Source organism: Pantherophis guttatus, chromosome 7 (genome assembly GCF_059756535.1).
Source record: "Pantherophis guttatus breed Tessera chromosome 7, ASM5975653v1, whole genome shotgun sequence".
Classification (NCBI taxonomy): domain Eukaryota; kingdom Metazoa; phylum Chordata; class Lepidosauria; order Squamata; family Colubridae; genus Pantherophis; species Pantherophis guttatus.
In genome coordinates, this window is record NC_142069.1 from 67,078,106 (window position 1) to 67,095,943 (window position 17,838).

General features: G+C 37.0%; 1 protein-coding gene across 17 annotated transcripts in view; it reads right to left on the minus strand.

Annotated features, from left to right (window-relative positions):
- ANKRD26 (ankyrin repeat domain 26) overlaps positions 1-17,838 on the minus strand; it is a 93,234-nt gene that overhangs the window by 72,495 nt on the left and 2,901 nt on the right. For 14 of the 17 annotated variants that reach the window (XR_015728998.1, XR_015728995.1, XR_015728996.1 and 11 more), the window contains exons 2-10: positions 17,339-17,453; positions 16,826-16,999; positions 15,271-15,377; positions 12,582-12,719; positions 12,199-12,347; positions 4,361-4,394; positions 4,203-4,272; positions 1,145-1,205; positions 849-1,042 (exon numbers count right to left, since the gene is read on the minus strand). Coding sequence is in view for 10 of the 17 variants with exons in the window: in XM_087874187.1 (XP_087730313.1) it covers positions 849-1,042; positions 1,145-1,205; positions 4,203-4,272; positions 4,361-4,394; positions 12,199-12,347; positions 12,582-12,719; positions 15,271-15,377; positions 16,826-16,999; positions 17,339-17,453 (1,042 nt within the window). In the remaining 7 variants the exon portion in view is untranslated. The remainder of the gene's footprint in view (positions 1-848; positions 1,043-1,144; positions 1,206-4,202; positions 4,273-4,360; positions 4,395-12,198; positions 12,348-12,581; positions 12,720-15,270; positions 15,378-16,825; positions 17,000-17,338; positions 17,454-17,838) is intronic. The other 3 variants (XM_087874189.1, XM_087874188.1, XM_034431042.3) reach the window with 1 other exon arrangement.

Genomic DNA, 17,838 nt, shown 5'->3' on the forward strand with positions numbered 1-17,838 from the left:
TTCTGCTTCTGATCCAGAATTATGACTTTCAATATCATCCAGAACGGAATCCATGCCATTTTCATGAGAGTTAGTTGAAAAAGTAAAGAGCGTAGTTTTTTCAACATTCTCCAAAGAAAAAACAGCTTTGCAAAACTGATTTTGATTCTCATATGACAATTTATTATTATTCTCAGTGTCCTGGAGTTTTTGTAACTTCTGAAATTGATTTTCATAACTAGATTCTTTTTCAACTGTATGTTTAGGCTGTTCCTTATTTACCTTGTTAGTAATTGTATGGTCATATGAAGATTCAGAATGACCAGATATAAAAGCTTCAGAAATATTAGTACCATCTTGCATCTTTTCATTTTGTACATTGTGTGGTTCATTATTACACTTAAACTGATTTGCTTCCCTCTCATGTTCATTTTCTCTGGAATGTTCTTTCCCTCCTAATTTGTCAACATATTCATCTTCCTTATCTTGTGCCTTGGTCCAATATTTTTTTATGTTTTCTTCCTCCCTTTCTGTATTGAAGTGCTCCTCCATTTCTTTTATTTTTTCCTCCTCCTCCTCCTCTTCTTCCTCCTCTTCTTCCTCCTCCTCCTCTTCTTCCTCCTCCTCCTCTTCCTTTTCCTCCTCTTTTTCATTTTTCTTCTCTTCTTTCCTCTTCCCATCAAATTCTTCTTCCTTATTGCTTGCAAAAGAACTATCAGAATCATTTAATTCTTGCTTATTGTGGTTAATTTTTTTTTGCATATTTTCTTTTGACTGATTTTTGTTTTCATTGTCTTCACAAAATCACATGTGGGTATAAAAACATACAATAAATAATAAAATACAATGGATAAATTCAAACTTATTACCTGTTTAGAATGCAATGTTCTCTGGGAACATTTGGAAAAGGAGCCAGGTGAGGAATGGACAGAATGAGGGAAGGTTTTGACTTGGAACAAAGGCTTAGGAAGGGATTCATTGCATTCTTCAAATTCATAATCTGCTTTATTTTGCTGTGAACTGCCTAAGGGTTCTGTTCGGAAAGTGCAATCTTTCTCATCTACTGTATCAAAATACAAACACACACAGAGAGATTAAAACATTAAATTAATGTTTTCTGTAGATAAGCCGTATAATCATAACTTATTTTGTTCAAGCAACTTACATTTTTTCAAGAAGTCCCATGGAACTTTCATTAGCTGAGCCAAACTTGGTTTTTCTGGTTTCTAACAATAAAAGTTGAAATGGACAGAAGTTTTCACTGTAACAAGCATTGCTATATATCTTTATATTTTGCTCTTCTTTCAAAAAACCTAGAGTTATAAATGTATCAACCCTCCCCTTTCCTATTTTATTCTGCAAACAATGTATGAGCTAAGTCAAACTTAAAACAGTATGGAACTTCTGTCTTCCTGATCTAGTCCAAACTTCTATCCATAGTAATACCACACTGATAAAAACATATTATTTTAATTCTAGCCACCTGACTAGGGTGCTTTAGTTTGGAATATTGCATTAAGCAAGAGATTGAATTTTTGAATAAATAGCCTCTTTTAATTCTGATTCTATGCATATTTTTCAAATGACAAAAAGTGACCCAGATATTACCATGTTTCTTTGAAAATAAAACCCTGTCTTATATTTTTTTGAACCCTGAAATAAGCGCTTGGCCTTATTGCCATGCGTTCAAAAGCCCAATTGGACTTATTATCAGGGGATGTCTTATTTTGGGGAAAACAGGGTAGTACAAAATCATACTCAATCCAGAGCTCAGCACAGCTTTTTCAAACGGTCTCATCTTAGAAAATACTTCTTGTTCCAATGTTTTTTTTCCAAATTCAAAACCAAACTTTTTGTTCTAAGATTGGGGTATTTTGTTCTACATGATTTTATGTTCAGTGACTGGCTAGTTTTAAATACTTACATACCATGAAGTATGAAGAATTATCAATCAATAAAACAGCAAGTTCATCCTATTCTTGCTACTATTCAATGGAACTAGTTAAAGGGCTGGAGTGCAGAAGAGCAATTAAAAGCACATATTTAGAGAATGGAAACAATTTCAGAATTATTGGTTATAGAATAGTTTTATAATACATTTAAATTACAATTTTATGTAGTTAATCAATATCATATGCTTGGGTGCTTATTAGTATGAAAGTGAATAAGTATGCATTTGCTTTGAACCAAATCTACCATCTGTTGCCTGTTTCTTCTCTGGGCTCAGTTCTGTGGCACAGGTCTGCCAAGGTGCAAAATATGGGCTTAACTGCTGTTTACATTGTTTGCTATAGGAATTCTTTTGAATGTTTTAATCTCTTTTCCTGTAGAATGGGTATTGGTGGAGCTTGAATGGCCTGCTCTCCCTCCTATTTTTGTGAAACTAGAACAAAAACCAAAGCATTTGTTTTAAATTCTCAACATTCTCCACAGTGGAACACTATGAATTATTTTCTTTCACATGAAATAACCGTATTTTTCAGAGTATAAGATGCACCAGAGTATAAGATGCACCTACCTTTTTTGGTTGTTTTTTTTTTTAAGTTTATTTTTTTATTTTTTAGAGAAACACACATACAAACATACAATGTATTTTCTTTGAACAGAGTGTTTGGCTGGTTCACAAATTTAAATAGTGTTTAGTCATTTCAATTAAATTTACAATTTCTATATTTCCTTTTTGCCATATTTATTCCTCCTCTATTTTTTTAAAAAACTCAATATTACCCTTCATCCTCATCTCTAATCTTAATCAAATTCAATTTTTCCCTTCTATTCTATATTATACCCCTTCCCATTGTCATCTATTTTTATATCCATCCTCACATTGGTTAATTATTTAATATTACAATTGTTTAATAAAAATTCAACATTTTTATATAAATCAATTAGTTATAACTATGTTTTTTGTATATTAATCAATATGAACATGAATATTTCAATTATTTGCATGCAATCCAATTTCTTACAAATCAATTAATTATATTTACCAATAATAATAAACCAAATAATTTTCCCCATATATTCCTCCAAACCACAACTTAACCATTTCTGCTTTCAACACAATATACAATTAATAGTATCTCAATTATTACAATTCCATAGTTAAATAGAGCTTTTTTTCTTTTGTGTTTTAAAATCTTGAACTCTCTTTTGCTCTAAATTTCCCATTGTTTGCACCTACCTTTTTTAGTGAGAAAAAAGAAAAAGAAATCTCTCTCTGCCTCATTTTGTCAGGTTGCAGCAAAGAGCCTGCTTTACTTTCAGTTTCGTTTTTTCAGCATAGCTAGGGAAAAAAAATCTGCTCCAGCACTTTTTGCAGCAAGCAGGAGAGCTCTGCACAAAACAGCTGAGAGCAAATCAGCTGAGTCGGGAGGCCGATCTAATCAACCTGTGCTAATTAACCTATGCTGAAGCTGAAAGGGGCTGTTTTTTCTTGCTGTTTGCTTGCAAGGAGGTAACTGCTGCGACGCACCTAAATTTTCATCCCCTTTTGGGGGGTAAAAAGGTACGTCTTATACTTCGAAAAATACAGTAGTTAAAAGTATTTTGAACTACTGTATTGGAAACAAGGCACATAAATATTTCTGATGGAACCATCACAAAAGGAGATGTTTTGTTGTGATTGCAGGTCAAAATATGTTTTCTGATTCAGAAAACTATAGGGCATTTTTCAGGTAGTATCCACATTCTTGAAACTAGGATAGGATATTCAAACTGCTCTACCTGTTCCCTTATTCCATGGCTGCATTCAAATCTCAGATTAAAACCTTTTGCTTTAGTTTTCCTGTAATTTCATTTAGAATCTCATCTGTAAAGTCTGAATACTGATTAGCTATAACAATCAATAACAGTAGCACTTAAGACTTATATATCACTTCATAGTGCTTTACAGCCCTTTCTAAGTGATTTACAAAGTCAGCATATTGCCCCCAACAATCTGGATCTTCATTTTACTGACCTCAAAAAGATGGAAGGCTGAGTCAACATTGAGCCTGTGAGACTCGAACTGCCGAAGTGCAGCCAATTGGCCATCAGCAGAATTAGCCTATAATACTGCATTCTAACCACTGCACCACCACAGCTCAAGCTGTATGTATTGCATTAAACTTAAGATCTAAATTGAAGTTCATATTTTCTTTCCATCCAAACAAGTGTTAATTAGTACCATAACAAATCTCTCATTGTTAGAGGTTTTGAGTGTTCATTGTACAAAATCCTACCTTGGGACTGGAGCCTAGTTCCTCCTCTTCTGAAGAAAGCCAGCTATCATCATCTGTTTTTTCAGAATTGCTTAAACAGAGATGCATATATATATATATAAATAAGAATCTATCCTTTTCCGGAACTTCCTGAATTTAAATCAAAATTTAAATCTTACCTTATAGAATCTCCAGAAGAGTGGTTATCAAAAACTGTAAAAAAATCCAGACACAAAGGAAAATAAAAATGCATTCAAGGTACAAAAAATTATAAAGATTTTTTAATATTACAGTAAATCAAACTGCAGAAGTTTAAATGAAGAAAAATATCTTAAAAATAAAAAAAACTTACTCAGTAGCTATACAAAAGTTGGCAAACATTATTTAATTAATTTTTGTATTTATTGTAAGCTTATCCAATTTTTAAACTGGAAGTTATATTCGGTATAAATATTTGCAGTCAATTGCATCTTAGATTGCACAGAAGTTCATATTTAACACTTTTACTTCTTGTTTTATGGAATTTCCATTTCCATAGTAGCAATTTTATATTTTTCAATAAAAGAATTACATGTTATTCTAAGAGTGAAATATGAAAAAAGCTCACATGCACAAAAAAACAAAAAAAGGACCCAAGCATATGATGTAGATCAGAGGTGTCAAACTCGATTTCATTGAGGCCGGATCAGCATTGTGCTTGTCCTCCAGGAGTGTGGACGGGGGATGTGGCCAGATCGACTTCACTCGCATGAGGGCGCCTCTGGGGGCTGGGTAGGGATCAGGGGTCTTCGGTGGGTGGGGGAGTTGATGGGGGGCCGAGGGATGACATGAGGCGAGGCAGGGAGTGGCACAACTGCAGCCAGAAACCATCGGCCCCCGTGAGCTTGCCGCCCTTTCTGCGTGGGGGCCGATGGTTTCCAGCAGGCTGCAGCCCCTCAGTTGGCACACTCTGTGGCTCCGGAGCCCATTGCCACCACCGGGCTGGCCATCCAAGCAGCAGGTGCGGTGGAAGCATCAGCAACAGGCTGAGCTGGGGGAAAGGCCCATGATGAGGACCGCTGGATGTGCTTAGTCCATCCCACTGTCTGTTTTGGCTTGTGGTAGGAGAGCAAGTCGCTGCTGGTCATCTTCTCCCCGGCCCCCTCACGGGTCTTCCCCTTGGCTAGCACATGGAGTGCATTCCCTTCACACTCCCAGTGCACCTCAGCCCCCCTCAGCAGACTCGCTGAGCCCAAAGGAGACGAAATGGCCAGCTAGAAAGGCCAAGTAGAGGTGATAGAGCACATCCAGGCCCAGCTGGAGAAAGGCTGCCACTGCAAACGAGGAAAGCCGGATCCCCATCGGCGCCATGGCCACCCAGGCCTAGCAGAAATGGGGGGAGGCACGCGATCCTGACTGGGCCTGGGCTGCCCTGATGCCGATGGGGATCCGGCTTTTCCTGATGGCTGCCTTTTGCCTGCTGGGCCTGGGTGTGCTCTACACCTCTACTCGGTCTTTCTAGGTTGCTGCTTCACCTCCTTCGGGCTGGAAGGGCCTGGTCCTCTGGGTGGTGACAGCAGTGGTCTAATGGAAATGCGCCAGCCACTGGCAGCCTCGGTGGTCACAGCAGCCCACAGCAGTGCAAAGGTGCTTTGCGTGTGCAAAGGGAACTCCATGCACTGACCAAGGGCAAGACCTGCAATGGGGTCAAGGAGATGACCAGCAGCGACCTGCTTTCCAACCTCAAGCAAAAACAGACAGGTGAAGTAGGCAGCTACTGCCCCCCCACCACCACTTTGTCTTGGCCCGTGGCGGAGGCAGTAGCCGGAAGCAGAGGTGCAAGGGAGTGGCATGAGGTCCGGCCTGCTGGATGCACCGGGCAACTGCCTGCCCCGTTCCAGCCATGTGGGATGGAGAAGGCACGTCCAGTAGTTCACATTACGTACCTATCCTGACTCTCGTCGGCTCCCGGTGCCACCGCCATGCCTGCTTCTTGGAGGGCTAGCCCGGTGGTTGCAGAGGGCTGTGGAGCCCGTGCTGCAGGGCACCTCCCCCCGTGCACGCACACAAAAGGCTGGCGAGCGGGGTATGGAAACTGCAACCTGGTGGTGGCCATCTGGGCCGGACCACGGCCAACCTTAGATCCGTTCCCTGGGTGTGTGCATAGGAGGCGAGCGCTGGCATCCTGGGTGAAAGGGAAGCACTCAGAACACAGTCCTCAGGGACGCCAGGTCCCATATGCTCGCCGCCTTCTGTGTGCACATTCAAGGGAAGGGGCCATGAATCAAAGGCTGGCTGCGGTCTGGCCCAGATGACTGCTCCAAGATTGCAGATTAGTGCCCAGTCAGCCTGGGCCAGGCCAAGGCCCTATGAGATGGTCCTTTGCTGTTTCTCGGGCGGTCCCGCAGGCCAGATCTAACCACCTTGTGGGCCAAATCTGACCCACAGGCCTTGAGTTTGAGACCCCTGATGTAGATTAACAAACTGCATGAAGTTGCTATGGCGATAAAAGAGCATCCAATTTGATAAATAAATAAAAATAAATAACAAGTTCATTCTTACGATAAAACCAACCGGGTACCTGAGGCTTGGGATCAAAAACTCAGTTCAGCCATTGTTATAAATTTTCACCCAAACTCTACAAAGTCTATATACGAGCCTACAAAGTTAGTTAAGTTTACTACTATATGTCTATACTCTCTGCTGACTTGTGATAGTTTAGGCACAAATGTTTAGCTATCTTGTTAAAGGCTTATAAAATCACATGCTTAATATCTATGGAAAACTGCTCAAAAAGAGGGTTTTAGGATTGGATGCAATTTGTGACTGAATGAAATTTAGTTTTAACTTCTTCAGATCACAGAGGAAATGAAAAATTCTAAACTAACATCTGTATAGTTATGAAGTAGATAGTGGGAAGAAAACTGACATTTGATATATTTAATTCAGAATTATTTTCTGCTTCAATTGTGGTTATTATTTCTTTTTATATTTTATTTCTAATTTCATAATATAAATTTATGTGTAGGGTTACGTGTGAGCATGGAATTATTTTAAGCTTCGTGGGGTATTTTGTTAAAAAGACTTGAAATATTAGGAACGAAGAACTAGAACGAATATTGTAATAGTTTTCAGGTCTGACTTGACAGCTGCCTCTGCGTAGTAACCCCCACTACCTGTCTCTGTCACACAAAATAATCATATTATGCAAATTACGCACAAGATAAATCTGTGCAAGGCCTTCTTGACCACAGTTGCTGTAACTAAAAAACACCCTAGAATCTGATGGGCCATAAATCTAGTCACTTGGTTCTATTAATATTTAAGGTTGTTCTTCTCATTCAAGCCTTGACAGCTCCAGGCATTGGGACAAGCCTTTAATAGTACTTGTTCAGTAACTGGATGATATACATAGCTGAGTATCATCCATCTATTGATTATACATGACATGAAGCTGATAGATGACTTTTCCCAATAGTTTCATATAAACGTTAAACTAAAGTGGCAAGAATACTGAGCTCTAAGGCACCATGCAAACTAAGGAATTAAGACTCAACCTCTCTCCTTGCATCAGCAGGTCAGGGAAAAAAAACAATCACTAGAACACATGCTTCACAGTCCCCTTCCCAGTCCTGAATTATCTCAGTATCAATGGTATTGAAAGCTATTAAGAAATCAAGGAGAACCAAGGATGGTTGCACAACCATCATCCTGGATAAGCCAGAGGTTATAAATATGCAAGATTATGCCTCAATAAACAAATTCAGGTCTGCCAAGTCAGAGTCCACCTCAAAGCAAATCCAGGATACTTTATTTGTCAGATGCCTAAAATATTCCTCGTAGCAGTCCTATGGATATTCTTGTGGGAGTATTTTCATTTTAAAATGGGCTGCTGGTTTGCATCTGTGGATGCCCAAAAGTAGAAAAGTTGTTATATTTTGCTGCTTTTATCACCATGATATAATTGTTAACATGATTATTACATATGTTCAGTCAGATTTACTCTGTTATTCTTCAATAGTGGTCTAAGCAATTCTTCTATCATCCCCCAGATCTTATTCAAAAATCAATGAATTCCATGGGATGAAAAACACGAAGATACACCAATAGGAACAATTCAAAGATCCCCTGTCACAAGCCAATTTCAAGTGCAATTAAGGGCTTAACTCAAACTGATTAACAGAATCATATCCCCTTGCAAAATTCTTTTCTCTGAAACTAATTCAGGTTCATCAGTTGACATCTAAGGTCCTTGGTGCTCTCTGAGTGTGATTGTTTTCTTGCAGACCTTTAATTACCCAAACTAGATAACATCATCAGTGCTAATAGGGAGTGGGGTTTGCGTTCAGTTTATATCCTAGTGGCTTACTTGTCATTGTCCATGGGAGAGTCTTGATGGTTCTTTAATTGGGCTCTTTACTGTTTGTGTGAGATCTGCCATCTTCAGCTTAGTACTTTTCTGGTAGTCTGCCATAAATTGTTAGGGGGCTAGGGGGAAGAGGAAATAGGCAATTGGTATGTATAGGGACAAAACTAGCCAAAGGGGAGGAGGTGACAAGTTTGACAGAAGCCAGAGGTGTCAGAACCAGCCTGTTCCAGTCTTCAAGGCCACAAAGCCTGGGAAAGGAATAAGAACTGTACCAAGTGGCATCAAACATCCGAGCAGCTCCTAAAACACCTAGGCAGCACACCATTGGACGAAGTCAAACCAGCTAAGGGGTGAAGGCTGGGGAGAAGGGGGAGTACTGTAACTCTTTGCGTGCAAACTTTAGTTCTAGCCTATTTTCACTGCAACCACTAATCCTTAGTAAAAGAAACTGTCACACCAACCAAATGGAGTCGACAATCTTTATTTCCCAGAGACCTAGTTAGGGGAAGTCTGATATTAGGCTAGAACTGCTATAGGGTCATCCCAGAGAGATATAATTTGACAGTTCCTTGATTTGGGTATTATTTACTTCTTCATTAATATTAATTATTTTTAGACTTGGCTTGGTCTAGGATAGTCACAGCTTCCCAGTTGAAACTATTAATATTTTGATATAATTTTTATCTTTTATGATTGTAAGCCTCCCAGAAATACCTTCAGCTAAGATGGGTGGCCTATAAATTTAACAAAGAAACAAACAAATAAACACTATTTAGACAAGCACAATCATACTACAGCAACCCTAAACATATGAAAAAGGAAACATATCTATACAATCTTTCAACACAATGAATATCCACACAACTTCATCAAAAAATGCCTGATCACTCAACTGAATGTATCACAACCCAAGCTGTAAAAAGGATAAATTACATCAAAAACAACTCAGAGACCACCAATAGACTATTACAACCATGTGGCATCCACGTAGCATAGAAATCAACTAAACCCCTCCAAAATATTGTAAGTAAACCAAAAGATGCAGCAGTCTCAAAAGAAAAAACAGGAGTCATCTATAACGTACAATGTAATGACTACAACAGCCACTACATAGGATAAACAGGCAGAAGACTAGCAGAATGCATCCATGAACAACAACTAGCAGTCAGAAGACATGATGAAAACTCCTTAATTTCACAACACATGGACAGACTTAACCATAGTTTTAACTGGAAAACTGTGACTATCCTAGACCAAACCAAGTCCAAAAAATGCTAGAGAATTTCTGGAAGCCTAGCATTGAGTAATCGGCCATCAATACACACATAGACATAAACAACATGTACTGTATATACCATTCAAAAGACAATCAACAAGCCAAAAAGGCAACAAAAAGACCAATACTCTACCAGCATTCAACACCCAAATGAGCAAATATTAACCGAGATTAACATCAGATCAACAATCAAGAAATAAACAATACCCCAATCATGTACTTGCAAAGCAAGCTAACAGTAAACAGCCTAACTACCAACACCACTCCCACCAATATTGACAGGGCAAGCCACATATAAATTGAGAGCAAACCCACTCCCCCCCCCCAGCACTGATGGTGTAACCTAGTTTGGGTAATGAAACATCTGCAAGAAAACAACCAAGCGCAGAGAGCATCCACACTTCATTTCAACCCTGGGCTACAAATATTGTCCTCTATCACTATCTTTTCTAAAACGAGTAAGAACAAAACAAGAAAGTTATCCATATTATGAACTATACATTTAAATAAATTATTACTGATTTGACCTGTACAGACAGTTACTCCTTTCCTCAAATCCCTTCCTGACTTGTTGAGCAATTCCTGCACTTCGCTATCTATTTTTCTATTTAGCACAAAACCAAATAAGTGACAATAAAAATTCAGAATCTAAACATGTATCAGCTTATAAATAGTAATTGTAGCAATCACATTAAAAAAGAATAATACATTTAAATTCTCTGTCCAATGGTATTTTCCCCCTTGTTCTTTGAAAATTAAAACCACAACTAGATCTCCAAATACCACCTTACATGGAATATCATAATTATTTGTTCGAATTTTGATTCAACTGTTATATTATTTGTAGACACTTTCCTAATGCCCAAACTGGCTATTTACTGATATTCAGAATATTTATATATATATATATATATATTTATATTTATATTTATATATTTATATATATCAAGGAAAAATTTAAAAAGCCCTTTGCTCCCTCATTTTTTTCTTCCTGGAATCAGCAAGAGTACTATTCACCCATTCAGTCCCTACAAAAACAACAACAACAATAGTAATAATAGTCAGCCAATTGTAAAAGGTAGCTTTACTTGGAATAGTTTATATCCTCTAATGATGAAAAAAATCTGCCTATCCCAGGTCCCTGGACAGCATTCAACAAGTGGATAAAAATGCCAAATCCAGTCTAAACATCTGGCTGACTGTGAAATGAACCATAATAATCCCTAACAATAAAAGTAATAATTATTTTTTTTTGTAAACTCTATCTATAAAACTGAACTAATCTTGGAGCACACTGTTCCAAATATTCAACTAACATAAACAGATTTCAAAATTTTCAACTTAAAAAATTCAAAGAAAATTGTATCAATAATTCTCAGCCCATTTTTGTATTTAAGCAGCTTCCCTATAAAAGAAAGCTCATCCACAGACACCACAAGAACATCACTACAGTATATACAATTCAAGCCATTTAATTTTCTCTTAGCTAAAACATTAAACACAGCAGCAATTTTCCATACCAAGAAGATAGCAATCTTTTTCTAAATCCAGCCAACTGATTGCTGAGAGTAGACCGACTCAACATCAAACCAAGCTTTCTTGTCTATCCCCATTCCTCAGGATAAATGAGGAGTAGGGCTTAATAGCAACTTTGTCAATAATAAAATGTTAGTTAGGGGAATAGTTTTGAAAAGGAAGCAATGGGCATTCAACTCCTAAGAACAAGTTGAGAAACTGATTATGGGGACATAAGTCTTGAGAAATACCACTGCTCCATTAAGAAATAAAGAAAAAATAAATTGTAGGATGTCAATACATCAGCTATCTAGCAATATCCTATTTCTCAGAAGTCTAACTGGAATGAAAATGTGGCAAATCACCACTACTACATCTGATCAGAATTGTTTATTGGCTTCCACCAAAAAGGAACAAATCTATCTTTGTTTGCCTTGCTTATAGAGTTCCTCAGTATTATTCAAGGAACCTGCAGAATGTTTTCCTTGACAAAATTGTTACTATCCCTCAAGAGGAGACTGGCATCCCTGTTGCCAAGGGAAATCCATGGCTGGAACTGGACTCCTGCTGACATTCTAGCCTCTTTTTCCTGCCTATGGCCTGTTAGTTCTCCTACGCCAAGACTATTTTGCAACCTGCAGTTCTATTCACAATAGATATATCAATGCTGATGATGCTTCCCTTAGAAGCATACAAGCTCTTAATACATATGTGCTTCACTTATAATTTGTCACCTTTGTGCTGTGTTGGAAATATTCTGCAAACCTATAGTACAAAATAAACATTTTTTATAAACAATAGCAGTAATATCTACTTCCATTTGGGAAGGGGCAGAATTGTACTAATTGACCAGCCATTTGTCCTATATAAAACTTTACCTTCTTTATTTTTAGCAGGAGCACCAAGTATAATACCAGTATCTCCGTCTTTTTCTGGACTGTTTAATATAGGCAGAACTTTTTGACCATCAAATGAGCCCTCTTCTCTATTTTTGTAGTCGGAATATTTAGCAACATACTGCTTAAGACTAAAAGGAAAAAAAATATTTTATTCAATATTGACACATTTTAATAAAACAAAAGTAATCTCAACACAGAAGAACAATGTTAAATAAAAAGCAATAACTTAGTTGTTTGCCTGCTATTTTAACACCCTGTTAATATGTTATCTAATCTTAAACCATGTTATGCTTTTTGTTTTCATAAAGGATAGTTTTGTTTCTTGATTATGTGACAATGAAAAGACAAATGTTTCAGCTTACATGGAATCATCACTAATCATAGCATAATCTTTTGCTGACCATCCACTTTTATCTCTATGGGCAACATTCGATCCATGATGGAGGAGAACATGTGTTAAGTCACGTTTTTTATTAGAAGCAGCAATCAGTAGTGGAATTCTGAAAGAGAAGAACACCTCAATTACTGCATATAATCAAACCTTCACTAATACTTTGACATCCTGTATTTATTCAGCATTATTTCCTCTTGCAAAAAGACAGAGGAGCTTTCACATTATACAAAGCTCCAATTATTTATTAATTAATTAATTTAGTGTATGGCATCTCTTACATGGACTACATACTAACATTTCACCTAGATTAGTAAACACAATAAAATATAAATGTTAAACAGATCTATGTTTAAATACCAATGTCTAGGCCATCTAACAATTGAAGCACAGCATCGTTTCAGCTTACATCTAGTTATGATATGATTTACCATGACATGAGACCCCGCAGTCACACTGAGTGGAAGACAATATGTCCCATTTATACAGAGAGTCTTGGTAGACGCCCTGTGAGGTGCGAATCCTGTTCAGGATTTTCCATTACGGACATGGTAGTTCAAAGCCTGGCACCATTTTTGTGGGGTCATTTATATGACTTATGTCTGCGCATTCCTGACCCATTTGGCTTTCCACTGGGAATCGATGTTAAAGTTGTTGGGCAGATGTTGTCAAGTGCCAGTGGGGGCTTCCTGGATTTGTGTCTTCCAGCTGATAAATGAGGAAGGTCAGCATGCACTTGTAGGAGTGTGTTGCTCTTACTTTTTCTGTATTCTCTTATTTATGCATCTTGCCTTCATAAAGTTGGCAGTGTTATATTCCTCAGAACAGGAAGCTAGAAATTTGGTGTGGTTTTAATACATCTGTTTATAATCCTCATGGTGTCGTTGAATCTACATCTAACATTAGTATGGCAGCTGTTAAGCCATACCGGGGCATAGTATTCTGTTGCAGAGTAGACCAACTAGTGCTGATAGGTTGAGGGTGACAGCTGAAGCTCCCCATTTAGTTCCATATAATTTCTACAGTATGTTGTTCCTAGTATTGATTTTTGCCGCCATATTCTCTAGGTGTATCATGTAGAAGAGAATCCAATCCAATGTTACTCAAGGTACTTTGGATGGGGATTATAGGGGAGTAGGTTGTTGTTTAAATAGACCTTTGGGGCTTCAGATGCCAGTTTGTTGTTAACGTGGAAGCACATAGTTATTGTTTTGCTGGTGCTAGGAGTGAACCTCCAATCAGTTAAGAATTTTCCCAAGATTTTAAGATCTTTGGACAGGAGGCAGTCAACCACCTCCATGTTTTTCTTGTACTGCTATGGCCAAATCATCAGCATATCCAAATTTGTGTCCCCTTGTTGCAATTTGTATAAGCTGAATAGTGTAGGTGCCATTACAGAGCCTTGTGAGAGGCCATTGTTTAATCTTAATTATGTTGTCCCCCATTTTTATCTGAAAGGACCTATCACTCAGCATGTTATAATTAGTCAATAGAGATTTTTGCAGGGGATATTACGAAACAGTTTATATAACAACCTGTCCTTCCAAACCGTATGCTAGTTAGGTCTATAAACACGGCCGTGGTTTTGAGGCATGGTTGGAATCTTGCTTCAGTATAAGTCTGTTAAGCTTAGCACCTGGTCTACACAGTCATATTGGAAGCCGGATTGTTCCACAGGCAGATGTTCATCTATTATGGGACCTATCCAGTTTATAATGAATCTTTCCTGGAGTTGTAGCAGGAGCTAAAAAGGCCAATGGGCAGTAGCTTTCAACTCTGTCTTATGGTTTGACAGGTTTTGTAAGTGATATTATTTTAGCTTTTTTGAATTATGGTGAGAGGCAGCCATTGGAAATTACGTCTGGGAGGAATTTACTAATCCAATTCCGTGTGCACCTTTTGGAGTTTATCATGAATTTTCGTTGAATGGCATCAAAGCCTGGTGCTTTACTGCATTTCAGACTATCAATGGCAGTGTCAAATTCCTTTATAGAGAAGGGACAAGAGTACTATATAAAAGTTCCAATATTTTATATTTAATAAGCAAAATATATACAAAGACACAACATCTGTGTCAAATGAAGTGTTCTTTGTTTTGTGTGTAAGACTTAGGACAGTAACTGCCTTTTAAAAATAACTTTTAACAGAATTAATCTCTTCCCTTTTTATCAGAGGAATCTATGAAATCATAAATGCATTAGCAGGATCATTAAATTAATGCTAACAGAAAGTTCCCCTCAATAAAAGGTGTTAGGGGAGAAAGAATATGAAGATTTGTTTATTACAAAAAAAAAATAAACTAAGTATAAAAGCTAACCATGTGCTCTTTTTAAACTGAAAACAAATTGAAAATGGCACTGAACAGAAACATCAGTATTTTCTTTAAATGTAAACTACTTTAAGAAACCTACATTTTTTCTTTATTTTCAAGGTTTTATCTTTTGATCCCAAAGGCAGTTTATAATACAGCTGGAAACAAAACTTTTAGATAAAATTTCAGTGCAATGTTAACAATAGCACCAAGCCATTGATAAAGAATTTTTTATATTGAGAAAATGTTATTCCAGCAGACTGATTATCCGTTATATTCAGGGGCATGAACACTTAAAAACAATCCTAAAATCCTGGAAGGGTTATCAGCTACATGACCCAAACTGTACCTTCCCAATTTATCTGTGGCATGCACAGATGCTTTTTGTTGAAGAAGAAACTCTACCATTTCTCGATTATTTTCAGCCACAGCAACAATTAACGGTGTGCACCCCTCCTGCAATAAAAAAAAAAAAGAAATACATATATGCATAGCTTCTGTTTCTCATTTAACAAATGCAATGAAATGCAATGTACTGTACCCAAGCCAGACAAAAAGGATAAGAAGTTTTCTTTCTTTCAGACTGTTTCTAGATGGGTTTCAGTGTGAGTTAAACATCTCTGAAATAATATTTTCTATATTTCTACTGGTACTTGGATTTAAAGTCTCAGATAATTTCAAACATTTGTGCAATATTCCAGATTTGACTATTATAACTACAAATGTTATATTGGAAAAAGTAGGGCTGCATGCAGTTTTCTTGGCAATGTTTTTTGGAAATGGTTTTTATTTGCTTCTTATTAAGGCTGAGAGAGTTAGGACTAATCCAAAATCATCCAAGTAGATGGAGGGATTGGAACTCAATCTCTCTGTTTCTAGTCCGATGCCTTTAACCACTATACCAAACGAGGCCTTTGTTTTGTACCATTTACTCCCATTGAAGATACTGTCACAATCCTACAAAAAACAAGTATATATTGTTTGCAAAGGGATAATGGGCAGTTTGTGCACGTTACCCAAATTGATGGAAAATAAGAAAAAAAACCCCAAAGATTTAAATTTGGAAGTATATATTTAATTCATGACTAAAGCACTCTGGCTCATACCTAATGACAAAACATATAGTAAATGAGGTAAATAAAGTGAGATACATGCTGGGCACATATACTAAGTTCCTCCTACTTTATTTAACAGTAGGAAGGGGTAGCTTACATGACATTTGAACCTGAGATTATGATTAAGTATGCCCAAAACAAACCCCTATGTGAAAGCTAGCAGAAGCTTATTTAAAGGTAAATTACAAATTGTAAATCACAAAATGAAGGGATGCGGTGGCTTAGTGGGTAAGATGCTGAGCTTGTCAATCAAAAGGTCAGCAGTTCAGCGGCTCGAATCCATAGTGCTGTGTAATGGGGTGAGCTCCCATTACTTGGCCCAGCTTCTGCCAACCTAGCAGTTCGAAAGCACGTAAAAAATGCAAGTAGAAAAATAGGGACCACCTCTGGTGGGAAGGTAACAGTGTTCTGTGCACCTTTGGCACTTAGTCATGCCGACCACATGACCACAGACATCTTCAGACAGCGCTGGCTCTTCGGCTTTGAAACGGAGATGAGCACCGCCCCCTAGAGTCAGGAACGACTAGCACATATGTTCGAGGGGAACCTTTACCTTTACTTAAATTTTACAAATTGTAGTTAACTTGCTCAAGCAAAATAAGGAATGAAGAGCCTCAAGTTCCACTTTTATTATGCAACAGATACTTATATTACACATTAGTCTCAGTAAATAATGCAGTGTTTTTTTCTATAAATGATGTTAAAATATTTTTTAAAAATCAGAATATGTATTGGCTTATACAAAATCAAAAACTACTTAATATATTAAGTAAACTACTGGAATTTTACCTTATTTTGTGCTTCAATGTCAGCTTTCTTTTCAAGCAGATATTTTGCTAGAGATACACTAGAATTACTGGCAGCAAAGTGGAGGGCAGTGTTGTTGTCTATGTCCTTCAAATTAGGATCTGCTCCATGTTCAAGCAGATAAATTGCACAGAATTCTTGCTGGAATTCCACCGCCTAAATATTTAAGATGATGTTAGTTCTACAACATATTTTCATATACCTAGGTAATACTGTCTATAATTTAAACAAAACAAAGCTACAGCTTTTTCTTGTCCCTTTTGATTATAAGAAGTACTAACAATTTTTTATTTATTTATTTATTTATTTATTTATTTATTTATTTATTTATTTCTATACCGCCTTTCTCCCGTAGGACTCAAGGCGGTGTACAGTCAAGAAAAATATAGACACACAAACATCATAAAATTGATATACTGATAGTTTTGATTAAAACGGAGTTATAGAAATTTGGCTTTATACTGCTAGTAAATTTGTACTATTTTAAATGCATACCTTCATTAATGGAGATCTCTTCTCTTTATCACAGCTATCTAGTTGGCATTTGTTGTCCACCAAGAAAGTAACAATGTCTGTATATCCATTAGCACAGGCAAAATGCAAAGGTGTTCTAAAAGAAACCATATTGTAAAAAAAGCCATATTCATTCAATAAATAACTAACAGTAGAGTACGCCTTTCTTTTTCTTAAGAACATTTTGATTTTGTATCTTTGAACTGTATTTAAAAACTAGTGTTCAGCATATGATGAACTGGAACATACCCATGTACTCTGTATACTCATTGGTAAAGCACTACAATATATAAATTGCAGATTAGTTAATTAGTTCTTCCTACTTGAAAAAATAAATTATACTTTGCAAGAAAGAATAAAGCCTAAAGAAGTGAATATTATTTGCTTGATTTCAAATACAAATATTTTGATTAAATTCCATTGAACTTAACAACTGATGACATTTATTACAAATTCTAGAATAATCCAGCCACTATTTCTCA